This window comes from Microtus ochrogaster, unplaced genomic scaffold (assembly GCF_000317375.1).
Source record: "Microtus ochrogaster isolate Prairie Vole_2 unplaced genomic scaffold, MicOch1.0 UNK26, whole genome shotgun sequence".
NCBI lineage: Eukaryota > Metazoa > Chordata > Mammalia > Rodentia > Cricetidae > Microtus > Microtus ochrogaster.
This window is the reverse complement of record NW_004949124.1, coordinates 4,705,691-4,728,045: the sequence shown is the minus strand read 5'-3', so window position 1 is coordinate 4,728,045 and position 22,355 is coordinate 4,705,691. Positions and strand designations below refer to the sequence as shown.

The 22,355-nt window shown below is 41.2% G+C and overlaps 1 protein-coding gene across 2 annotated transcripts in view; it reads left to right on the top strand.

The window, feature by feature from the left end:
• Babam2 (BRISC and BRCA1 A complex member 2) overlaps positions 1-22,355 on the top strand; it is a 375,365-nt gene that overhangs the window by 192,102 nt on the left and 160,908 nt on the right. For both annotated transcript variants that reach the window (XM_005367962.3, XM_026789694.1), the window contains exon 7: positions 14,515-14,624. In XM_005367962.3, coding sequence (XP_005368019.1) covers positions 14,515-14,624 — 110 coding nt within the window. The remainder of the gene's footprint in view (positions 1-14,514; positions 14,625-22,355) is intronic.

Genomic DNA, 22,355 nt, shown 5'->3' with positions numbered 1-22,355 from the left:
TTCATAATTCACTGCAGAGACACTTTTGCTCTATTCTTCCTCTTTTGGAGCTTACATTTCCTGTTTGATTCACGCAGGCCTCAGTGCGTGACAAAGAGTTTTCAAAGCAAATTTGGATCTAGAAGGATCATGCGGAGGGATTGCAGCAGGAGTCAGCAGCCCTGGGTTTGGGTGTCTGCCCCATGACTCTCCAGATCTGTGCATAGCATAAATTGCTTTCCTTACCCCAGTGTCTCAGTGAGTCTGTGGGAATTGATGCTTGTAGGTTTTTCCTTTTAAATAGAAAACAGAACAATAATAGCTCTGGATGAAGGAGAGGCCAGGGCCAGGATGCCTGTCCATTTGGTTGCCCTAGGCTGCTCTGATAAATTCGTGAGATGTCCAAAATCTAGTTCTTCTTGAAATATTGGGTGCAGACTTATAAGACTGTTCTTTCTGTAATATTTTGGGGTTTGTTTTTAATGCACACCCATCAACAGCAGTAAAGTTTTTGGTTTTTTTTTTCCACATCATTTCCAATGTTTGCTGTTTTGTGGGCCCTCCCTTTTAAACATGGTAGTCCTCCTCATGGTTAGATGGCACTCATTGTAGTTTGGGTAGAAACAACAACTTTTGATATGTTTGCTGCTCATTTGCATAGCTTATTTGGAGAACTATCTGCTCAGATTCTTTGCACATTTGAAAATCAGATTATTTATATTATTGTTGAATTTCAGTTCTCTGTATTCTGGATATTAATTTATTACAAAAATATGACTTGTAAACTTGGTGTAATGGTGCATGCTTTTATTCCCATCACTTGGAAGATAGAAACAAGTAGATCTCTGATCGAGGTCAGCCTGGTCTACATAGCGAAATATTTTCACTCATCTAGTCATTTGCCTTCTACTCTGTTGATATTGGATTTTGAGGTACAAAATTTATAAAGTCTGATTTGTCAGTTATTTCTTACATTGTCTCCTAGCCCAGTGAGATATCACTCCTACTTTTTTCTCTTAGGTCATAAGTCTCACCCTATTTATTTTCAGTTCCCTGTTTATGTTCAACTCTGTTTTCATTTCTTTAGTTGCCCAACTTCTAAACCAGTGTTTCTGAGACTTCAATGTCTACTAAGACAAAGCACAGTGCTGGTGCTTAGTCTCAGTAGCAAGACTCTGAGCTTCGCCAGCCCCCATGTAGACTTCACTACAAACACAGCTCACAGAAGTCACACCACACCCCCATTTCCAGCTGCCCTGTCCTCTGCCTCTGGGTGTTTTGATTTGAAAGCCGGAAATAAGGTACTGGAGACAGTCAGCACTTAACCCTTCTCTTGGCTGAGGAAGCAGGAGCTCTGCTCACCTTGTACCTCTTTTGAAAGTTTTCTTCTCAGGACACACATTACTCTTTTACTTGCTTTATCTCCTTCCCTCTCTAAAAAAAGAGCTTAATAAGAGTGGGCTTGGACAGGAAAAGAGCCCTAGGAGTTGATTACAAATCCCTAGAAACTGAATGAGTTCTTCAGCCTCTTCTCTTAGAGCTTTTGGCCGTTTATCATGTTGTCCTGTCTTTGTAAGAATTCTTGCAGAAAGAGAACTACTTTTCTTGTCTTCATGTGTTTTATCTATTTTTTGAGAGAAAATTGTTGCCACCTTTTGTCTTTATTATGTTCATCACAGTGTGTTACCCACACTGTGGTTGGTAAGTCATAAGTGAGCAGAGCCATGAGGACACCACATAGGATGTTGTTTAGAAGTTTGTTAGTTTTAGAAAGTTAGGTTATGATTAGAAATTACAAAATAAAGATTTCCCTTGCCTTTCTGTTCTTTAAGATTTATTCATTCAGTTTTATAACCATCCGTTTCTCCTTATTTCTATTGATAATATGAACAGAGACCAAAGTTATCCAAATTGATTTATGTTGGAAGGCCAAGTTAATCATTAGCATCTGTCTCTGCTGATTTTAGTGGAGAAGTCTGCCTGTGGAGTCCATTTTTGGTTTAGTTGTCTGAGAGCAAGTATACGTAGCTATTCAGACATTTGCCATCAAATACTTACTGGCTGTCTATTTTTGTGGAGCACACCATACTAGGCAGTGGGAATACAAAACTGAGCAAAACACGGCCACAGTTTTTAAAGAATCCAGGCAGAGCAGTGGCAGGGGCACACAAATAAATAACTTTCAAGACAAAAGAAGTTTTACCGTGTGAGGAGTTAAGATGACTAGCTGGCGAGTGCAGAGGAAAGGCATTACCTCAGGTGACAGTGCTGGGTGTCTCAAGGAGATGAAACAGACTTCAAAGACTTGGGGTAGGGGAAGGGGAGGGCAATCAGGATTGAGTGTCTGTGTGTGATGTGGGGACCTGCCATAGTTGAGGAGTAGTGAAGAATGAGATTAGAAAGATAGCTCAGTGGAGCCTGCATGTGAGGCCATTGCAGACAAGGTAGGGCTTTTTAGGCTAGAGCAGTGGTTCTCAACCTTTCTAATGTTGCAACCCTTTAATACAGTTCCTCATGTTGTGGTGACCCCACAACCATAAAACTGTTTTTGTTGCTGCTTCATAACTGTAATTTTGCTAATGTTATGAATCATAATGTAAATATTGTTGGAGATACAGATTTGTCAAAGGGTTTGCGACCCACAGGTTGAGAACCACTGGGCTAGAGAAAGGCTCAGTCCTACCTGCTTCTCAGAACCCGTTTCTACTCAGGACCCTGTTCTAGAGCCAGTTCCAGATGTAGTTCAAGCCTTTCATTCTCTTTCTCCCCTTTCCCTGCAGAGCTCCAGGATGGCATTTATGTTCTATAGATAATATCAATATACAAATCAAAAAATCAGTGGTCACTACAAAGGGAGAGTTTGTAGCAGACGCCATTCTGTCTTTTAACACCTGTAGCTTGTGTTGGTCTCCATTTAATAAAAGTGTAGTGCTAGGTAGCTGGAATAACTTGGAAATACGTACTGCCTAATTGCTGTGGGCACCAGACAGTCCAAGCCACGAGAGCTGCTGACTGTAATTGAGTAGTTTTCACTTCTAGGGTCTTTCTGTTTCTGTCTTCATGCCCAGAATTGCCTAAGAACAACCTCTAAACCCCAGAACCCAAAGCAACATGGAGAGGAGAAGACGAGAGGGAGGGAGAGGAGAGAAGAGAGGGGAGGGGAGGGGAGGGGTGGGGAGAATAGTTTTAATACCAGGAAGAGTGGTCTGGTAGAGGAAGTGATAGCAGGCCAACTCTCGAAAGAGTAAGAGAAGTGAAACTCCCATTTGTTGAATACGTGCTTTCTGACGGGTTCTGTGCTTGGCACTTTCACATTCATTTGCAAAGCTGTGCAAGCCTGTTGCTTCCCATAATACCCACATTTGGCATGTCATATGGAAAAAAAAAACAAAAACATGTAATCTCTTTGCTAGTTTTTTTTCTATAGCTAAAAGTTCACCATATTTGGGCAGTTCTCAAGTTGCAGGACAGATTTGTAAAAAATTTCGTGTATTCAAAAAGCATATTGCTGTGAACATTCCACTTTTAACTTAGATATTTCGTACTGTTCTGATCTTTGTGTGAGGCGGAGCATAGAGCAGAAAGGTGTCTTGAGCCCCAGAATGGGTTGGAGTGCTGTTTCTCATCCATCAAGATGGGAGACAGCAAATCCAGAGACAGCCTAGCTTCCACCAAAGCCAGCACTGCTGCAGGAGACATCTAAAAGGCTTTCTCCTGTATCACATGTAGCTCATGGATCACATCTTCACCTAAGGACCTCTGAGGTTATGATTAAGGGCCCAGCATTACACAGCGTGTAATAAATATTTCAGCAACACAGAGATAACCTTTTTTCCCCTCTCTTTAGAACTCCTGTAGATTTGCCACGGAATCATTTATATCAGTCAGTTCAATAATGTTTTAAAATATGGGTTATAAGCAAAGAAAACCACTTCAAACCAACATAGGCATCTAGGGCAATTTATTAGCTTTCTAAAGCCAGGAGCAGACTGAATAGCCAAACCACAACAATTGAAGGGACACAGCTGGATGGACCCAAGGGAATAAAGTATCAAATGGTGCCAAAACTGGCCTCTTGCTTTCCCATTTCTCTGAGTGAGTTGGCGTCATTGTCCTCCATCGCAGCCTGGCTTTGTTCATGTGTGGGAAACATGGCTGCTGCTTATTCTTTTTGATTCTTTAGAGTGACTGGCCCATACTTAGTTACAAATCCTGAAGAAAGCACCAGCCTTGTCTTAGCCCGACCAGATGTTCCCAAGGTGTAAGAAGATAGTGTGCTATGCGGTGTTCCCCATCCTTACTATTGTAAGGACTAGACTTGGGAGTGGCGTGCAGAAGAGTGATGTCTGTTAGAGAAGAGAAGGGTAAGGCAGGCACATCATGGTAACTACCATATCAACAGACCCTTTAAGTCTGTGTCTTTCTGCTGCTTACAGAACACTGCATACAGACTTTAAGTTAAAAAAAAAATCTGCTTTCTTAAGTTGTAGCGGCATGGGAATTGGTGTTCACATCTGTTCTATATGGGTCTAAATAAAGTTTCACTGTTGCATTCATTTGTTTTATTTAATTCTTGAATAAAAATCAGGTTCAAGGTTTGTTCTGGTATACGTAGATAAAACTATAATTTAGAGGTCTCCCAAAATGCAGGTCAATATAACTTGTTAACCAGTTACAGGAATTGCTGCCTTAAACAAACCCAAATGCTCTTGTCAGATTCATAAAGAGTAGAGTTATTGAAGAATCAGGAAAAGCCGGTGTTTCATATTCTCTCTCAAAAGCTCTGATGAGTAGAGAAGTTGGCAGAAGCAAGAAACACCTTTTGCTGCCAGTGAGAACCCAAGCGGTGGCAACCTTCACCCAGCCTCTTCCAGCCTCATGGAGGAGGTGCACTGCACAGCTGTTAGAGCAGATCCAGGCTACCCAGAGAAGAATGGGGGCCCTCAGTGTGTGTGTGTGTTTACTGATGGGACAGTAATTGACCATGAAAAGTCTTTATTATCATTATTTTAAAAGAGCCAGCCTCCTTCACCCCAGTTTACTTGAACAACATGTGTTTTGCTTTAGCTTTCTAAACAGCAACTATACCCAACATATTAAGGGTAAGCACAACTTCACAAGCAGATTCCTGAATAAGTGAAAGCTGTGCTGTGGCCTCTGTTTCAGGACAAGAGTCAAGACACACATTTGGGAAAGTCCAAACCCATACTGGATCTTGACTTCTGGGAGTAATGAACTCAGTGGGTCACATTTGTAAGGCACAGGCAGGTGGTAACGGGTCATTCTCAAATTGGGTTTTATTTTTCGTTTGTTTATCTTTTATTTTTATTTATTTTTTATTTTTAGGAACTTTGGTTATCGCTCTCTGACCTAACAGCCAGTCAGCACTTTGCATTTTCACTGAGTGGAATGCGTCTAACTGTATATTAGTGAAGGAAGGCTGATATTATGATGTTAGAACTTGATGATCCTTACCAGTGCCCTTGGAGAAACGATCCTGTTTCCTTGAGTCCATGTAAAGGTCAAATGAATACATTTTATTTGGCAGTGTGGCATCTGTAGCCTTTAGTAATTATATTGTTATGACTTAATTTCTTTCTCTCAAGTTTCCAAAAATAAACAGTAAATACACAATTTTTGCATATTTCTATCTGTTTTGAATACCCACAGAATGCCAATTTCAGGCAGGGCTCCTGCTCCGGGTAACAATGATGTAAGAAATGGGTGCTCATGATATTTTGGAGCATACAGTGTTTAGACACTAAATGGGCAACAACAAATGCATAGTAACTCTTTGCTGCCTTTCCTTCACGTGGCTGACCACGCTTTTTATGCCCTTCTTTAAACAATCTTCCTTGTGCTCAATTAGTGGGGGTTATGGCATCATTTCAGTCTAGATTCTGAGTCAACAAACAAGTTCAAAATTCATGCACATCATTTAATCTCTTTGAACTTCAATTTCATCTCCAAATGAGAATAATAAGACCTACTTTATAAGATTGTTGAAGCACTAATAAAATGACAGTTGACTAATGAGACTGAATAAATTATTGTTAGACATGACAAGATGGAAGATATATCTTGTTATAGTTTGAATATGAAGCCCCCCCCCAAAGGGTTCATGTACTGAATGCTTCCTTGCCTACTCACTTTAGTAACTTAGGGAAATTTTAGGGGGTAGCAGTGGCAGGACAAGAATATGACTGGGAATGTGACTTTGAAGGCTATACTTGGTTTGTGTGTCTGTCTCTGTGCCTGTGTCTGTCTAGCCCTCTCTCCTACCCACCAGTCATGAAATGAACAGCCCCCACCATGAAGTACTGCTTCTCTAACAGGCTCAGATACACAGAGCCATACGACTGTAGCCTGAAGTCTCTGAAACCCTAAACCAGTCAGTCTTTCATCTCCTATGTTGTTCCCGTCAGGTGTTCTGTTTAGTGGTGCATGTTCACCAACATGGATTTCTACTCTGTCCTCAAGAAACTGATAGTCTCTTTGGACTATAAAGCCCCACCGCATAGTATGGAGAATTCGTGAAACAGCATTGTGCAAGGAGCCCAGGAAGGCTATGAATCTTTATACAGACGAAAACAATATTAATAGAACAGGCAAATCCACAGCTTGATAGAATTAAAAATATTAAAAAATACCAGCTAAGAAAAGAAAGAAATGTTCTTTGTAGATAGATTAGCAGTGTAACATGCTTGCTGAACAAGTCAAAGGACCTGAGTTCAAATCACCATTACCCCTTTATGTCAGGACATGGGTATGGCTGTGCCCGTGTATATAACACCAGCCTGGGGTGGGTGACAGGGAAGAGAGGAGGATCCTTAAGTCTTGCTGGTCACCAACTGAGTTCCAGGTTCAACAAGAACCTGTCTCAAAGTAATAAGGCTGAAGGTGATAGAGTCGTACATCTGACGTCCTTCCCTGAGCTCCCTGTACACTCAGAAATACAATACCCTCTCACATATGTGCATACAACAGAGGGGGGGAGAGGGAGGGAGGATGGGGGAGGGAGAGGGAGGGTGAGTGAGCTTTTTGATAAAAGGAATGATGTGTAGAGGTATTAGATAAGATCTAGAAAAAATGAATGGAGGATGGTCACGTTTATCTGGATTAGGCAGATAAATACCCACTTGACAAAACTAATCAGAAATGACTCTGGTAAATACTACCTGCGTAAGGTGTCTCTGCCTGCCCCCCTTCTCATTTAAACAAGAATTCAACACTCAGTGAGATGAGTGGTAACTGAGCCTTCAGAATTCTTGACCCAGTGAATGCTTCAGCACTCCAGTGTGTGGAAAGGAGCTCAGGATTGGGAACCACCAGCAGCAGGAGTGAGGCACAGGGAGACCCAGCTATGTCTTTTTGACCCAACTTTCTGATCTTGCTTTTGGATTTGTTTGTCTTCATGACTTTCTCTGGCACCTGTATATTTCTCGGCATTTGAATGAAGAGAAAGGGGACTAAATTCAAAACTATCTATTGCATCATGGGACAGAATAACCAAGGTCTTATGCACATCATTTTATTCTTAAATATATTACTTCTGCCTATATTCAGTCATGTTTGTACCGTCCTTACTGTCATGTGTTAATGCCAGTGGGCTCCACAGTCAGATCTTGCTCAGGAGTTCTTCTGCTGATATGCAGCGCCATGATCAGGGGGACCTTTCATTCTCAATCCCTGTCTTACGTGATAAAGGGCCCCCCAATCTCTGTATGACCCTCTTTGACCTCCTTATCCCCTAGTTTATTTTAACTTTCCTCTGTAACATTTGCAACATAATATGCTTTTTATTTATTTATAAAAGAATCTTACTCTCTCCCACCTGAAAAAAAAAGTGACTTGAAGAATCTGGATTTTGTCAACTGAGGATGCTGACTCTATATTGCGTAATGGAGCACCTGACATAACAAACCTCTCAGGCTGTCTCTCGATAAGATTTTATTAGAAATGTTTAGTTTGTCTGTACCTTACCAAAAACCTCATAGTGTTTGTATAAACAGTATTCGGCCCTATTTTATGGTCACCCTAGGAATCATAGTCTCTAACCTTGGTTAGTGTCACTTCAGATGTACTCAGATGGTGCAGACCAGATTTCTGACATATTATATAATAGCTTTATTATAATCTCTTATGCCCACTGACTTTGTCAGTAATGCTTATAGATTGGGTGTAAGCATTTCTGAATTGAGAAATACAGTAGCTTTTTTTACAGTCCTCCCATGTGACCCATGGCTAATAACATTTTTGGTTCAGCTAATGTCTGTCAACAATTAGTTAATTGGTAGTTTGTACCCATAGCGACACTAATGTTTCCAACATATAGGAACTTGTTTAATGGCTTCTGTCTTAAAATAATTAGCATATCAAAGGAGTACCACATAATGATAAATTAGACTTGTATTTACTTTCATTTCCAGAGTTAATTGTTATTTTTTTCTATAGTCTTTTGATATTTGCAGAGAGCCTCTATTGAGAATAATCATGCAAGTGAATCATGGCCCAAAACAAAATGTTGACTCATTATATTAGATGTAGCCTTGACTGGTACCATTTTTCAAATTTGAGTTTTCTTTAATATAAGTGGTTATAGTTTCAGACACTTAAGATAAACACTGAGGATCTTCCTAGTTGAAGGGACTTCCTGTTTAGTTTTATACAATGTACCTGAAATTCTAAGAGTTTTCAGAGTAGAAAAGCAAGCACAGCGGTTAATTCCATTCATTTGCTTGTTCTGTTATCCCTGTATTCATCGTTCTGGGTTTCGATATGTTTCACAGCTGGGATGCTGAAGCTTACAACACTCAAGAACTCACCTGTTCTGAATATTCATTGTGAATATCAGAAACTCCCTTCTGTCATAGCCACAGGCTGAGCCAGAATTGCTTTGGGGTCTCAGCAGACTATCATAGCTATTATTACCTTGCCATGTATGTGTGAGTGCCTGACACACTTTTGTGGAGGAAGAAGGCAACATTCTGTAGTTTTAGCAGATTTGGCGTCTTTTCCTCCTGTTTTAGCCTGTGGCAGTTTCAAATGGCGCAGATAGAAGCCCTGAAAATGTATACTTGTTCATTTTAAAATGTCCCTTACTACGTTTTAACCATCCCCTGTTTTCCAAATGCTGCCATTAGTGGTTACAATAATCATCTGTAATGCTAGCTTCTAAGAACGACGGTACAAGAGCCTCTTTTCTAATTTCCCAGATGGGAGGGAACACATGTACGAGCCTGTTGGAATTGCAGAAACTGGAAACAGCACTGTGTGGATTTGTATTTTTGGAACTCTTTAGTCTTCTTTAAGCACCCCAAACCGAACCCAGCTATCCATTAGGAGTCAGATACCAATTCAAGGAAAATCTGGGTGTCTTACCAAGATGAGCAAAGCACTGCAGTAGCTCAGAAGACAGATAGAAACAACCGGACCCGTGGCTCAGGCACCTTTTCTGCAGACCATCAGATGTAAGGGTTGACCATGGAAACCAGAGTCATCCTTTTGAAGGATTGTCTTCAAGCATTTGTTTTCTTTATTTGAATGATAGTGAAGAGGAAAATTTAAAAGGTGGTAAGAGAAATAATTAGAAATTATTCATAGGATATGGAATGAAGCTGCCAGTGATAAAGGACCTCTGTGGCCCCTGGGATTTTTTTTTTTCTGTAGTGTGTTTTTGCAGGGTTTGTGACCTGGATCATAGCTTCCAACTTTGACGTGTCACAGTGGAAGCCCAAGGCTGACACTGGCAGTCAGTGTGGTTTCTTTTCTTTATTTTCCTCATGTCTGCCACTCTAAACATGATGAGCCCTCTACCCTTGGATCACAGGCGGAAGCTATGTAGATGGCATTTCTTTGATCTTGGATATTCTTTAAGTGTTAGAGTCACTTAATTAGGTGAATTCTGAGTGTTGAGTATCCTAAATATATTTTCTCCGTTTCATTCCTCATTTTATAGATAAGAGGATTCTATGTTGAATATTTTACATTATATAAAAGAACAAGGATACATAAGAAAGTTTAGACTCTCATTCTGGGCTCTGCAGTTAAAACCATCAATCCCTATAAAACTTTGTTGTCAGGGGAGGGACAAGGGTCAGCACTTTGTCTCCAGACTTCACTGCTGATAGCGCCTGCAGAAAGCGGTTCCAAAAGTTATCATTAGATGCAGAGAACAAAAGGCAAGAATTCATATTTGTTAGTCTTTTGACTTGTACAGTCAGCCAACATGGGGTTTGTACTGCCAAGCACTGGTCGGCCTGGTTCTTCTCACTGCATCCTCTCCCTCCTCCCTCCCCTCGTTTGAATAAAGCAAGCAAGTGAGCAAACAAGCAGAAAGTCATGCTTCTTCATGTCATGAGGCATAAAATATATTCTATATTTTCCTGAAAATATAGCATTAAATGAAAAACTAAAGCAATATTAATGTCATGTTATTGACTAGACTTAATTTCATTTGTAAAAATATCTGAATTTTTCTGTGAAGAGCCTCAAAAAATGCCTAAAGCTAGAATGAGAGAGAATATATGTAACACATCTGTAGGAGAAGGCTGATAAAATTATTAGCCAACGCTAAAGATCTCAATGCCTTAAAGACAGGCCAACAGTGGACTTCTCGTTATACAGAAGAAATGTGGATGTCCAAGAAACAAGTGAAAAGTTGCTTCAGCTCAACACTGAATCTGAACTGGGATACTGTCTCCACTGTCAAACTGCCAATACTAATTTAAAAAGAATGAGAGAGTGATGGCAGTGTTAGCACATTACCACTGCACAGGGAGGCAACAGGCTTGCGCACACTGTTGTCCATATGCATTGGCCCAAATCTGCGTTTCTGGAAATTGTTCAGTTAAAACAATCCAAGTCTAATTCAATATAAATTCTACTGAAATATAAGGTATTTGTGACCTTTAAACTTAGCTTCAGTTACCTATTAAGAAATAGACATATTACTACTAATGACTATATACACATATGCAAGACACATCAATGCATTATCAAGTGGCTAAGAATTGCAAGCAACATGAAGTTCTGTTTCTAGGGAAATGGTTAACAAGAAGACATATGCATGCTGACAGATAGTATGCTACTGTGAAAAAAGCAATTAGTAGAGTGATGTCTATAATAGGATCCCATTAGGGAAAACAAAATAGGAGGTTAAAGAGGTGTGGGTGTGTGTGTGTGTGTGTGTGTGTGTGTGTGTGTGTGTGTGTGTTTAAGTGCTAGGAAAGCTGACCGAGGTAACACTGTTAATATTGATTACTTTGAAAAATAAGCGGCAGGCAGCAATGGAAGAACTAATTTTAAAATAAATTCCTATATGGTTGGGCTTGTTTAAAGAAAAAAGACTAATTTTTGTAGTGTAAAACCAACTAACCAAACAAAAAACAATTTAAGAACTTAAAAAGAGAAAAATGAAAATGGAAGAGCCAAAAGCATGAGACAGAAAATCAGAATCATGTTTTTTAGAATTAAAAAAGGAAGAAATGAGAGAAGATCCCTTGGAGGCCAGCGGCCATCCTGTGGTGAGCTGCCAGAGAGCAGACGAGCTGGAGGCAGAGCTCGCACTGTATAAGTAGGTCTCCTGGGAAGTCGGTACATTGACCAACACAGTCCTAGGCTATGCCAGTGATCCAGGACATGGCTTTTTTTTTTTTTAACACTTTCCACTCAAGGATCCTTTTTACCTGATAACTTCTTATACAACCCTGTTTATACAGCTATATAAAATGTGTATACATGTCAAACGTTTGTTGATAAATGTCTTAAGAAAATATGTTTCAAAGAAAAATTTTGGTAGACACGTAATTTTACAATGTATTTAAATCAAAAGCAAATTTACATACTGGTGAGTTGGTGCATTTGTTTATTTTTACATAAAGACATAAGTCTTGGGTGAATATTTGAATTGATGAACATTTTGATCTTGTCACCTTCAATGTTACGGATACTTTTTTTTTGTATAATATAAGGCACAAAATAGCAGAAACATGGTTAGAGAATTGAGAATTGTTGAAATTCTATCCTAAACCCAAACCACAATTAATTGAGACTTTTTTAAAAGCTGAAACTCAAGTCAGCAATTAAAACAACAGTTCTTAAAATCAGATATTATAATTCAGTAGAATCCCAAAATACACTGATTTGGTACTTGCTGAGGAATGTTGTAGAAAAATAGTCTTTGTTTTTGTAATTAAGTCATTGTGTTTCTATAAAACCACTATAGCTCATGACATACAGTGTCTCAAGTCTGAGCTCAGCTGCTTCAGGACATATTCCTGGTATGTATGGTATGATGGGATACACAGTACAAAGTGTACAAGTTGTATATTAGGACCAGGACATGAGGTCGCACATGCCTCGTGGACAAGCTCTGCTCAGAACACCTTGGATCAACTTTACATTTGACTTTGAATTAAACTTTGCTTATTGCCTGTTCAGAGACTTTTTCCTTTTGTCAATATTTTTGTGCCTCCCTCAATTTATTACATTGAGCCTATGTAGAGCCCAGCATGATTCTCCTCCTCTCTTCTAGTTTCTGTGTTTCATCCAGAGCAGGCAATTGACTCAGCAGAAAGGTCTGAGCCCATTAAGGCATCTGTTTTACAGTTGGTCTTCTGGTTTCCACAAACTACAAGTGCTCCATGGGCCTGTGGGCACAGATGCTGAGCCATGCGCTCTCCAGCTCCAGTTATATCTTCGGTGTTTGAACCCAGTGGGAACTGTGCGGGCTTGCTTCCTGCTTATGGTGGGGCTCCTGCTGTAGCTGCTATTGGAGAGTAAGGTTTCTGCCTCTGTGAGGCAGAGGCAGAGTGTGGGGATGGTTCAGATTACACCTCTGCCATCTTGACCTGATCTTGTCCACCCTTATTTGGAATTTGCGACGTTCTTGTATAGCCCCCATCCTAACCTTGGAAGCAAAGGACTGGCCCTTTGAGCAGCTTTAAGACAGAAGCGAGACATGGGTGTGGGTTGTTCTTTGGTGTTTCTCAGCTTTCTGTGGTTACTGTGCTTCTCAATGTAGCCGCTCATCTCATGCAGGCAGCCAGGACCCTCCAGTGTGTCCACTGTGCCCTAGGCTGGTGAGCAAATTCTGTAGCAGGGAGATGTAGACATGGGGCCAAGGCCCAGGCAGCGGCTGCAGCAAGTGGAACTGACATATTCCTAAATAACCCTTGCTTCTTATTTCCTTCTAATTTCTATCTTTAAAATATGTGAGAGACTCGACAATCCTTGTCCCTGTGTGTATGTGTCACACATGCACAGTAAGAAACTAGGGAAGGACACTGAAGATGTCCACGCTGAGCAGTATGTGTGTTGACCAGCTTCCCAAGATGCGGGAAAGAGTGGGACTTGGGCAGATGGAGGCCTCTGAAGCTCTCAGTGCTCACACACAGATCAGGCCTAGGCTGGGACCCTTTTCTTTTTTGGCTGAACCTCCTGCCCCCAGGACCTGAAAACTGATTGACAATTACAGGTCAGTTTTTACCATTCCTAACCTGAGAACGACATCCAGTTCTAGTGTTTTAGATTTTGTACTTGACCTGGAACACTGCTGAGTTATTAGGGGTTATGGAAATATGGTATATCAGATTAAAGTTGATATACTTTAGAGTTACTCTGATTCAGCAGCATCAGAACTCTGGCAGACAGCTTGGTACTTGGCACATAGTTAAAAGTTCCCAGTTTTGATTCAGTCCACTTCATCTGTGCATCATCAATACTTCATCAAATTAGTTCTGATATTCAGTTGTGAGTCTGATGTTCAATACTTATCAATTCAGTTAACCACTAACCTCCAGGTGTCCTCTGACCAGCAATTGTAATTATTGGATTGATAGGGAGTTTGTCTTAAAACATTTTCATAACTGGACATATTTGATAAGTGTATGTTGCAGTTCCCAAGTAAATCATCTACCCTTACTTTGTTAAAGTGGATGTACACCTACCCTACCCAGCCTTTTGTTTATGTAGTGGCTGGTGTATTTTCTACCTCACAGAAATATGCTTCCTCTGGATTTTTGCTATTTAAATAACGTATAGCATATTACAAAAGTAGGTATAATGAGGTTATTTTAATATTTTTCTGGTGTTCTAAGATATAAATTATGTTTTTAGAAATGTATGTATTGGATGTGTTAACTCTGCTTCTGTCTAATCTGCTACCATCACATTCATTCCCCTGCTTCCTCCATGGAAACAAGTGAAATAGTTGAGGGCTGTGTGCTTTATTGTGGTAGGCTTTGGTCAAGAAGTTTAACAGGCGCCAACCTTGAGGAGTGAGGCAAGGGTATGCTGGACCGTTGAATGAAGACAACTCACGACCATGGTTTCATGCCAGCAGGCTATGAGCTCATCACTGATAAGATCCTAGAGTAAGCTGGGCATAATGATATAGGCTGTAGACTTGACTTCTGGGAGGCAGGGAGATCTTGAATTTGAGGCCAGGTTGGGCTACATAATGGGACCCTGTCTCAAAAAACCAAAAGTGTTCCTAGAACAGGTGCTCATATTGTTTTTCACTTCCTTTCTAAGGATGTAAATGAAGACCCTGGAGAAGATGTGGCCCTCCTTTCTGTCAGTTTTGAGGATACTGAAGCCACCCAAGTGTACCCCAAGTTGTACTTGTCACCCCGAATTGAGCAGTAAGTGTCAGTGTCATTGACCTAATGAGCCAGATGCTTCTACTTAGTAAGCCATCTGTCTCGCTTTTATGAAGTGTGAGCTCTTAATTTTTTTTTAATGTTTTCTTTTCTCAGAAATTTGTTTATTTGGGGACTTTTTAAAAGATGTTTTTCTTTTGTGTGGTCACAAGTGCACACACCTGAGTGTAAGTGCAGCTCTTGAATGGACGTATAAACAGAGGCCAGAAGAGGGCGTCAGGTCCTCTGGAGCTGGAGTTACAGGCTGTTGTAAGCTGTGCCATGTGGGTACTGGGATTTGAACCAGGCCCTCTGCAGGAGTAGCCAATGCTCAACTGCTAAGCCAGCTCTCCAGCTCTGGGTTGAAAGTATTGGTAGCACAGTACATGCAGATAGTATTTGCAAGGTTATTCTTTTAGTGAATCTTATTAATGCAATTTATAGTCTCTATATTGCACCTCTGAATCCTTGAGAGAATTGTAGGTACAGCAAGTCCAAATTGCTACTGTTTTGGGGTGTCCCCAGGGGGAAGCAGTAGCTATAGCCTGAGGACTGCTGAATAATATCTGGCCTAACTTATATATTTGAAACTGTCAGAGTTATTTGTGAAAGTATAACCAGTTTCTTTAGGATATTAAGCAAGAAGTTAATCAGGAACTGATAAAGGTAATATTAAAAGTAGATATTTTAAAATGATGATGGTCTTTCTTTGTTTAAATAGCTCTGTATGGTTTTATGCACTGCCCAGTCACATAGTCCAAACAGCTTGCTATCATGCTTGTGTCTAACCAAGTAACTTTTCTCATTAGGAATGAGTTTTATAAAGACTCCCTTCACAATGTGCTTATTGTTGGCTAAATGCTTTAGTAATTTATTCCACTTCAAAGGATGCTGAGGGTCATTAAAAATGGATCATAAACAGATTTGGTTGGGAACTTCTGACAAGACACATTTTTCATCAACAGAGAATTTTTTACAGGTTCTGACTGAAATGCATTATTAGAGTTCCCTGTAGATCATTTAGTCAGAGTTGGCAGATTTCTGTCTGAGACTAGATGTGCTTGTCATCTGACATTAATATACTGAGCCGTCTTCATGCCCTCTGACCTCAGCTGCTATAAGTTGTGAGTCATGGACACCCCATCTTACAAACTGATAGGATGCAGCTGCTTCTACCCAAATGTGGGAGATTGTGAAAGTCTGTGATATACAGGCATTCTCTCGTTTATTTATATATCTCCAATAGCAGCTAGAGTGGGGTGTTTTACAGTAGCAAGACTGTATTTTGCCCTGCCCAGTGCATGAATTTTTAACTTAAAATACTGACCCATGTTAATCAAAGGCCATATAAGCTGGAGGCAACAATGCAGTATAAGAGAAAGAGGTTCTGGAGTCCAACAGAGCTGCATACACCCAGGTTCTGTCCCTTAGCAACTAGTGAAGTATTAATGCCTCGGATCTTATTGTTTCATGAAATAGAAATACTGGTGCTTATTTAATAATGTTATTTTTAGAATGATATTAAGTACTGTTCGTAGAGCATTAGGTGTAGAGCCAGGTACAGGTCCCCAGATAGTAGCTATTACTGCTGCCATTTTCCAGTAAAGATCATGGCAGATGAATGAGTAGGTGGGTAAGTGACAGGGAGTGGGAGGAGAAATGGGAAGGATGGCATGACGTGAGCACGCACTGCTCATGGACACTCAGTATGAACTTAACGAGTTAAATTCAGATGTTCTGGTGATGAGAAAGGGAGAGAACACCATCCCAAGATGTCTGAGAAATGAGTATGTTAGTTTACCATAAGCGGGTCATTGTCTTCTCGGAAGAATGCTGTTTGGTGGCAATGGGGGTAGAATGTAGGGGCTCACACACGTTGTGCAAGGGCTCTGCTGTTGAGCTGTATCTCCAACCTAGTGTTTATTGTTGAGTTAGAAATTGTTTCTTACTAAGTTCCCCAAGCTGGCCATAATGTAGCCCAGGCTGGCCTCGGACCGAAATCCTGCTCCTCCTGCTCCCGAGCTGCTGGGATTGCCAGCCTGTGCCACTAAAGCCCAGAAATATTTCTGTTGTTCTCCTGAATGGAACCCAGGTTATTTCTTTGGAGTGACTGTGCCTAGTTTGCAATAAAATATCCTTATTCTAAAATCCTAAGATGTGGTAAAACAATTGAGTAAGGGAAGGTATATTTTAAGTCACCTTTTTTATTTCTAAAACCCAGCACTTAGGTTGGATGTGGTGGCACACACCTCTAATCCCAGAACTGTGGAGGCAGAGGCAGGCGGATCTCTGTGAGTGTGAGGCCAGCCTGGTCTACAAGAGCTAGTTCCAGGACAGCCAGGGCTATATAGAAATGCTCAACTGAAAATCAAAGAGAACCCCAGCTCTCAGTGTGTCCCTCCTTATGCGGAGGACTAGCGATAGCAATCTTTCTCACCACCTCTCTGTCATTCCCCTCACCTTGTCTGTCTTTTCAGCTGAAATGTTCTCAGTTCGTGACTCTTGCTACTATGTCTTCAGTGTCTAAAGCTGTTCCTCTTGTACACAGTGTAGTAATCTCCCCATCCTGGGAAAATGCACACATTCTATGGCTTTGCTCAAATCCTCACTACCAGTGCTGCCTCTGAGTGCTCTACCCTCCCCTACCATATGAAATTTGTCTTCATCTTACCATCTGCCTACATGTGATGGGCATTTCCCTAATCCTTTGCTGAGCTGCATGCCCCTCAGATTGATGAATATGTGCACTATCCCAAAATGTCTTGCACAACAATGGCTTAATTTTGACAGTCTTATAAGTTAGTATGTAATTCTCACCCCCAAATTGAAATGGTTATACTGGAAGCTTTAACCTAATGTAACTGTGTGTATGTATATATATACATATATATGTATATATATACATATATATATATTTCTAATACTAAATACTAAAGCAAACAGCCAGACATTCCTATATCTTCAAGTAGAAGTTTTCAGCATGTTAGAGAAGTGTTACAATGAAGAGAACTTTAGGTGTGGTTCAGTGAGGGCTTACACACTTGCTAAACTGATTTCAGTAGTGCCCTAACCTCTTATCTGTGTTGCATCTTCTGGGGATTCCAGTTATCCACAACCTATTGAAGTATGAATAATATCTGAAAATATTAAGTGGAATTGTTTAGAAATAAACAATTCATAAGTTTTAACTTGTGCATCATATTAAGAAGCTTTATGAAGTCTTGTGTGATCCTGCTCCATCTTGCCTAGGATTGGAGTCACCTGTTTGTCCAGCTTTTCCATGCTGTGCAGAGATATCTTATCAGGTTAGCTGTCATGGCTTCACAGTGGCTGTGTTCAGAAACCCTGTTTTACTTCATAATATCCCGAAGTGTAAGAATACTGATGCTGGTAATTCGGCATGCCAGTGAGAAGCCCTGGCTTGTTTAAGGTGATTTCACTTAGAGTGGAAAGGTGAAAGTTTTCAGCTTGGGCTGGGCATGGGAGCTGGGCACGTAGCTAGGCATGGTGCTCATGTGTTTACATCCCAGCACTTGGGAGGCAGAGGCAGGAGGAGGATCTCTGCGAGTGTAGCGCCATTCGGTTCGCTTGTTCTGCAGTAATCAGATCTTGTTCCATGAAACTGTGGAGGAGAAACCTGTGCTAGTTTTCTCTTGCACGTTAGACCATAGAAGTTGCTATTGTTCTGTTTCATTGTGGTTATTGTTAATGTCGCACTTTGTCATACTTCAGCATGTATATAGCAAAACCTAGGGTATTTGTGATTCAATCACAATTTTTCTGTGCTATTTGTCTGTGGTTTAAGGTATCTGCTAAGGGTCCTGGAGTGTATTCTTCATGGATAAAGGGGACTGTTGTATCTAGGTAATTCCTGCAGAGTTCAGAGCATAAAAGAGAAATAATATCATTTCAGGAAGGCAGTGGCCATGGTATAAGTTTTCAGAACCGAGTGAAGGGGATTAGTATTATCTTGGACATTGTGTTAAGCTTTCATTTGCTACCTATGGTTTGTGTTATCCAGCCAACTCTCAGCTATGGGAAGGGCATCCTTAACTAGACTTGCCTGGCTGGAGCCCTTGCCAAGGATCTGTTCTTTCAGGTTCTGCTGTGGTGCTTTCTGAGAAGTTCCAAAATCCACGCAGGATATCTTACAGGCAGAAGCTCCAGGAGACCAAGAGCCTGTTACACATTATTTAAAAATGGTCAAAAGAAGTCTAGCTTCTCCACCTCCCTGCACATGGGCAAAGGGAAATTCCAGGCCTGTCTGGCTATTATCACTCTGCCCCAGCTTGTCTGTGCAGTAGGCAAAGATATTAACTAGTCCCAGAAATAGAAATAGAAAAATACTACTTAGGATGTTGTCATCACATGAAGGAAAGGGATCAATTTGTTATACTCTAAAGAGTTTAACAATATGAGTACCAAATGTCTCCAAATTAGACCATCCCCACGAAAGGAACATCTGTCAGATACATTGGTCGAAAACCCCCAAGTGCATTACGATTTTATGATGTTCTGATATTTGTGTTTTTCCAGGACCCAGGAATAGTTGCCTGGTGCTGTACAGCCCTGTTGCACATGGCTTGCATGCCCTCGTGATGCAGAGATGCCTATTGTTTTCAAGCCTCCCACTGTGCATACATATAGATTGAAGAATAAACACTTCTGAGAAGAACTTTGTGTTCTTCATGCATGAGGGACATTTATGAAATAAACACATTTTATGTACTATATACATTTGTTTTCTAAGGAATCAAAACCAGTCCTTTGACTTAGACTTTAAGTTCTGCTCGTTGAGCAAATGGAGCCAGCGTGAGTTACACTTAAAGAAGGGCAAGGGTGAGGACAGTGAGGAGGAGAATTAGCTAGCGGTCGGAAATGCAAAATATTAGATTCTGGTTGCATATTAGAAGAGGGAAAAATCATTTCTAAACCAGTTACCTTGCTTTTTCCTGGCAGGAAAGCTGTGAATGCTAAGGTTACATCATCAGAGCTGACACTAAAAATGTGCCATACCTTCCCTCGGTCTCAGACTGTTGGCAGTTCCCGCCGTGGGACGCAAGGTGAACTTGGCATCCGAGACAGCACAGTGCTCATCTCTGAAAGGTGTGCCTCCAGCCCGTGCATGGGAGGGGTTTGAAGCAAACCAGCTCAGTCACTCCCAGTGTTGTTCTCACTCAGTGCATAAAAAGAGGACGTCAGCCCCTGAGGCAGCCCAGGTGGCATCTTTCACAAGTACAGAATTTGTTTTTAGAACTTTTGTTGTCAAGTTACAGTCCTCCTTGGAAATAACTACGCAGAACTTACCAGCTCATAAATGTCCACCCATTGTGAGGCCTGTGTGCCTGCACACATGCGTGTGCTCATTCCTCGGTAGGAACAACCCTGCAGGAACTGACCAAGTGCACGGCCCTTTGCTGGAGTGCCAGAGGCTGTCAAGATCGATGTGATGTGGCCCTGTGCCCTAGTTTGCTCAGAGTACAGTAAGAGGCAATAACACAGCCACAGGTTGCAACTTGTGCTTAGTGAAGAAGACACAGTGAGACTTGGCGCTAGAAGCCCTCTGTTCCTCCACTTATGTGTGACACCATGGCTCAAGTGACTTTGAGCTGTGTTTCTTCTTCTGAAAAGGGGCACAGCTCAGTTGTAATTGTACCTGCTTCAGTGAGACAATAGGAAAGGGCCTTCTGTAGTGCTCAACCTGTGGCTGATGCTTTTAGTGCTTTTTTGGGTAGGAATAACTTGGAAAACTTACCAACACTGTAAGAGCTCAGAGGGGATTGCATTTCCATCCGACCTGATGAAGGGAACACTGGAAAGCTTTTGAAGGTCTAGCTTTTCTAATGTCATATGGCTTCTCTAGAAATTAAATAAGCAACACAGTGACAATTGGATGTGTTTAAGACTTTCAGATATTCAGGTAGCTATCCATTTTACTCTACCTTCTGATGCTCGTAATGGTGTTCCTGGCATGTGCTCTCTAAAGAGCTTTCTGACCCCTGTGGCCTGGTGTTTTTAGACCCTTCCTGGTCTCCTCCACTGATGGTTTCATTTGTTGGCTCATTAAATTGTACTAAATTGTGTTTCTATCACTTGATTATTTTTTATTTTTAGTGTGTTTATGTGTTCGTTAATGCAAGTGTGTGCATGCCACAGCATGCAAATGGAAGTCAGAGGGCAGCTCTAGGGAGCAGGTCGCTTGCTGCCACCTTAGATGGTCTGAGGATCAAACTCAGGTTATGAGGCCTGTGTACAAGCACCTCTACTGGCTGAACTGTCTCACCAGCCCCCTAGATCATTTTCTTTCTTCTTAAATATTTTTCTTTGAGATGTTTATTTTATGTGTATGGGTGTTTTGTTTGAGCGTATGTCTATGCACCATATGTGTGCACTGCCTTCAGAAGCCGGAGGAGGAGGTCGTGTCTTCTGCATTTGCATTTGGATTACAGATAGCTATTAGCCATTGCATGGGTGCTGGGACCCAAACCCCTGCAATAACAACCAGTGCTCTTAAGGCTGAGTCATCTCTGCGGCCTCTCCCCAGCCCCCAAATCATTTTCATGACCTTCTTTGTGGATGACTCCCTGGTCTTCATTTCTAATATTGTGGCTAGCTTAAAAAACTGCTTTTCTAGCCATCGGGTGGACATTCGTGTTCGTATTCCATTGCCACCTCAAACTCAGATGTCTAAATTAGTAGAATGTCTAAAACCAAGCTTATCGTCTTTATATGGCAGCGATTCTTTATCCTGTTTCACTTCACCTGCCTCTGTTCTCTTGGGTGCTCAGGTTCACATCTTACAGGCATCCATCTACCACGCCCCCTCCCTTCGTGAACTGGCCAGTGGTCTGATGCTGGAATCCACTCTCCCGCCTCTTCTGGTTCTGCCCCCTCTGCTGCCATGCCCCTTGATGGACTCTTGATCTCGCTCTCGTCCTGTTTGACTTCTGGTTTTAACTTTCAGTTTATTTCTGTTTGGCACAGAACTGTCACTGTCTGAAGCCCCATTCACACAATGGCTCTGCTCAAACATTCCTCAAGCAATTCAGCTAGCAGTCTGGCATTCAAGAATTCTGTGTGGCTGTTCCACTCACCTTCCACCCCTATCCAGACAGTTCACATAACCTGCCAATTAGCCAAATGTTTTATCATTTTTTTCAACAGGCTTTGTGTTTTTTCCACATCTGTACTTTGGCTCCTTGTTCCAGAACATTACATTTGGTCCCCCTCCTACAGGGTCTTACCAATGATCTGCCTGTCGTTTTAGGTCTTCTTAGTGGTCATCTCCTCCATGGAACTTTCTTTACCACCCACCACATGCCTTCTAGTAAGACTGCACTTTTTCCTCCTGTGTTTCTGACTATTGGTTTACTAAACTATAAACTCCTGTCATTTGAGAGCTGGGGAAGACAAGCCATTTCCTGCTAAGCTGGCCTTACCCTAGCCCCACTGCCTATTAATGTGACTTTCCAGAAGGGCAGGAGTTGATTATCTCTCTGCCTAGCAAGGCAAATGGGTGCCATGGTTGGTTTTCATTCTCATTCCCATCCCTGTAGCCAGCAGGTAGCTTCCTTGGAGGTTGCTGGGCCCTGCTTCCGGGAGACTGAACTTTACTTTGTAGGAGAGCTGTCTCACGTGAACCCTGTATGTAAAAATACTACTTTCAGATAAATAAATTTTAATTCAATAAGAAAATTCACTATATTGTGATTTTAGTCAAATTTTCCACTGAAT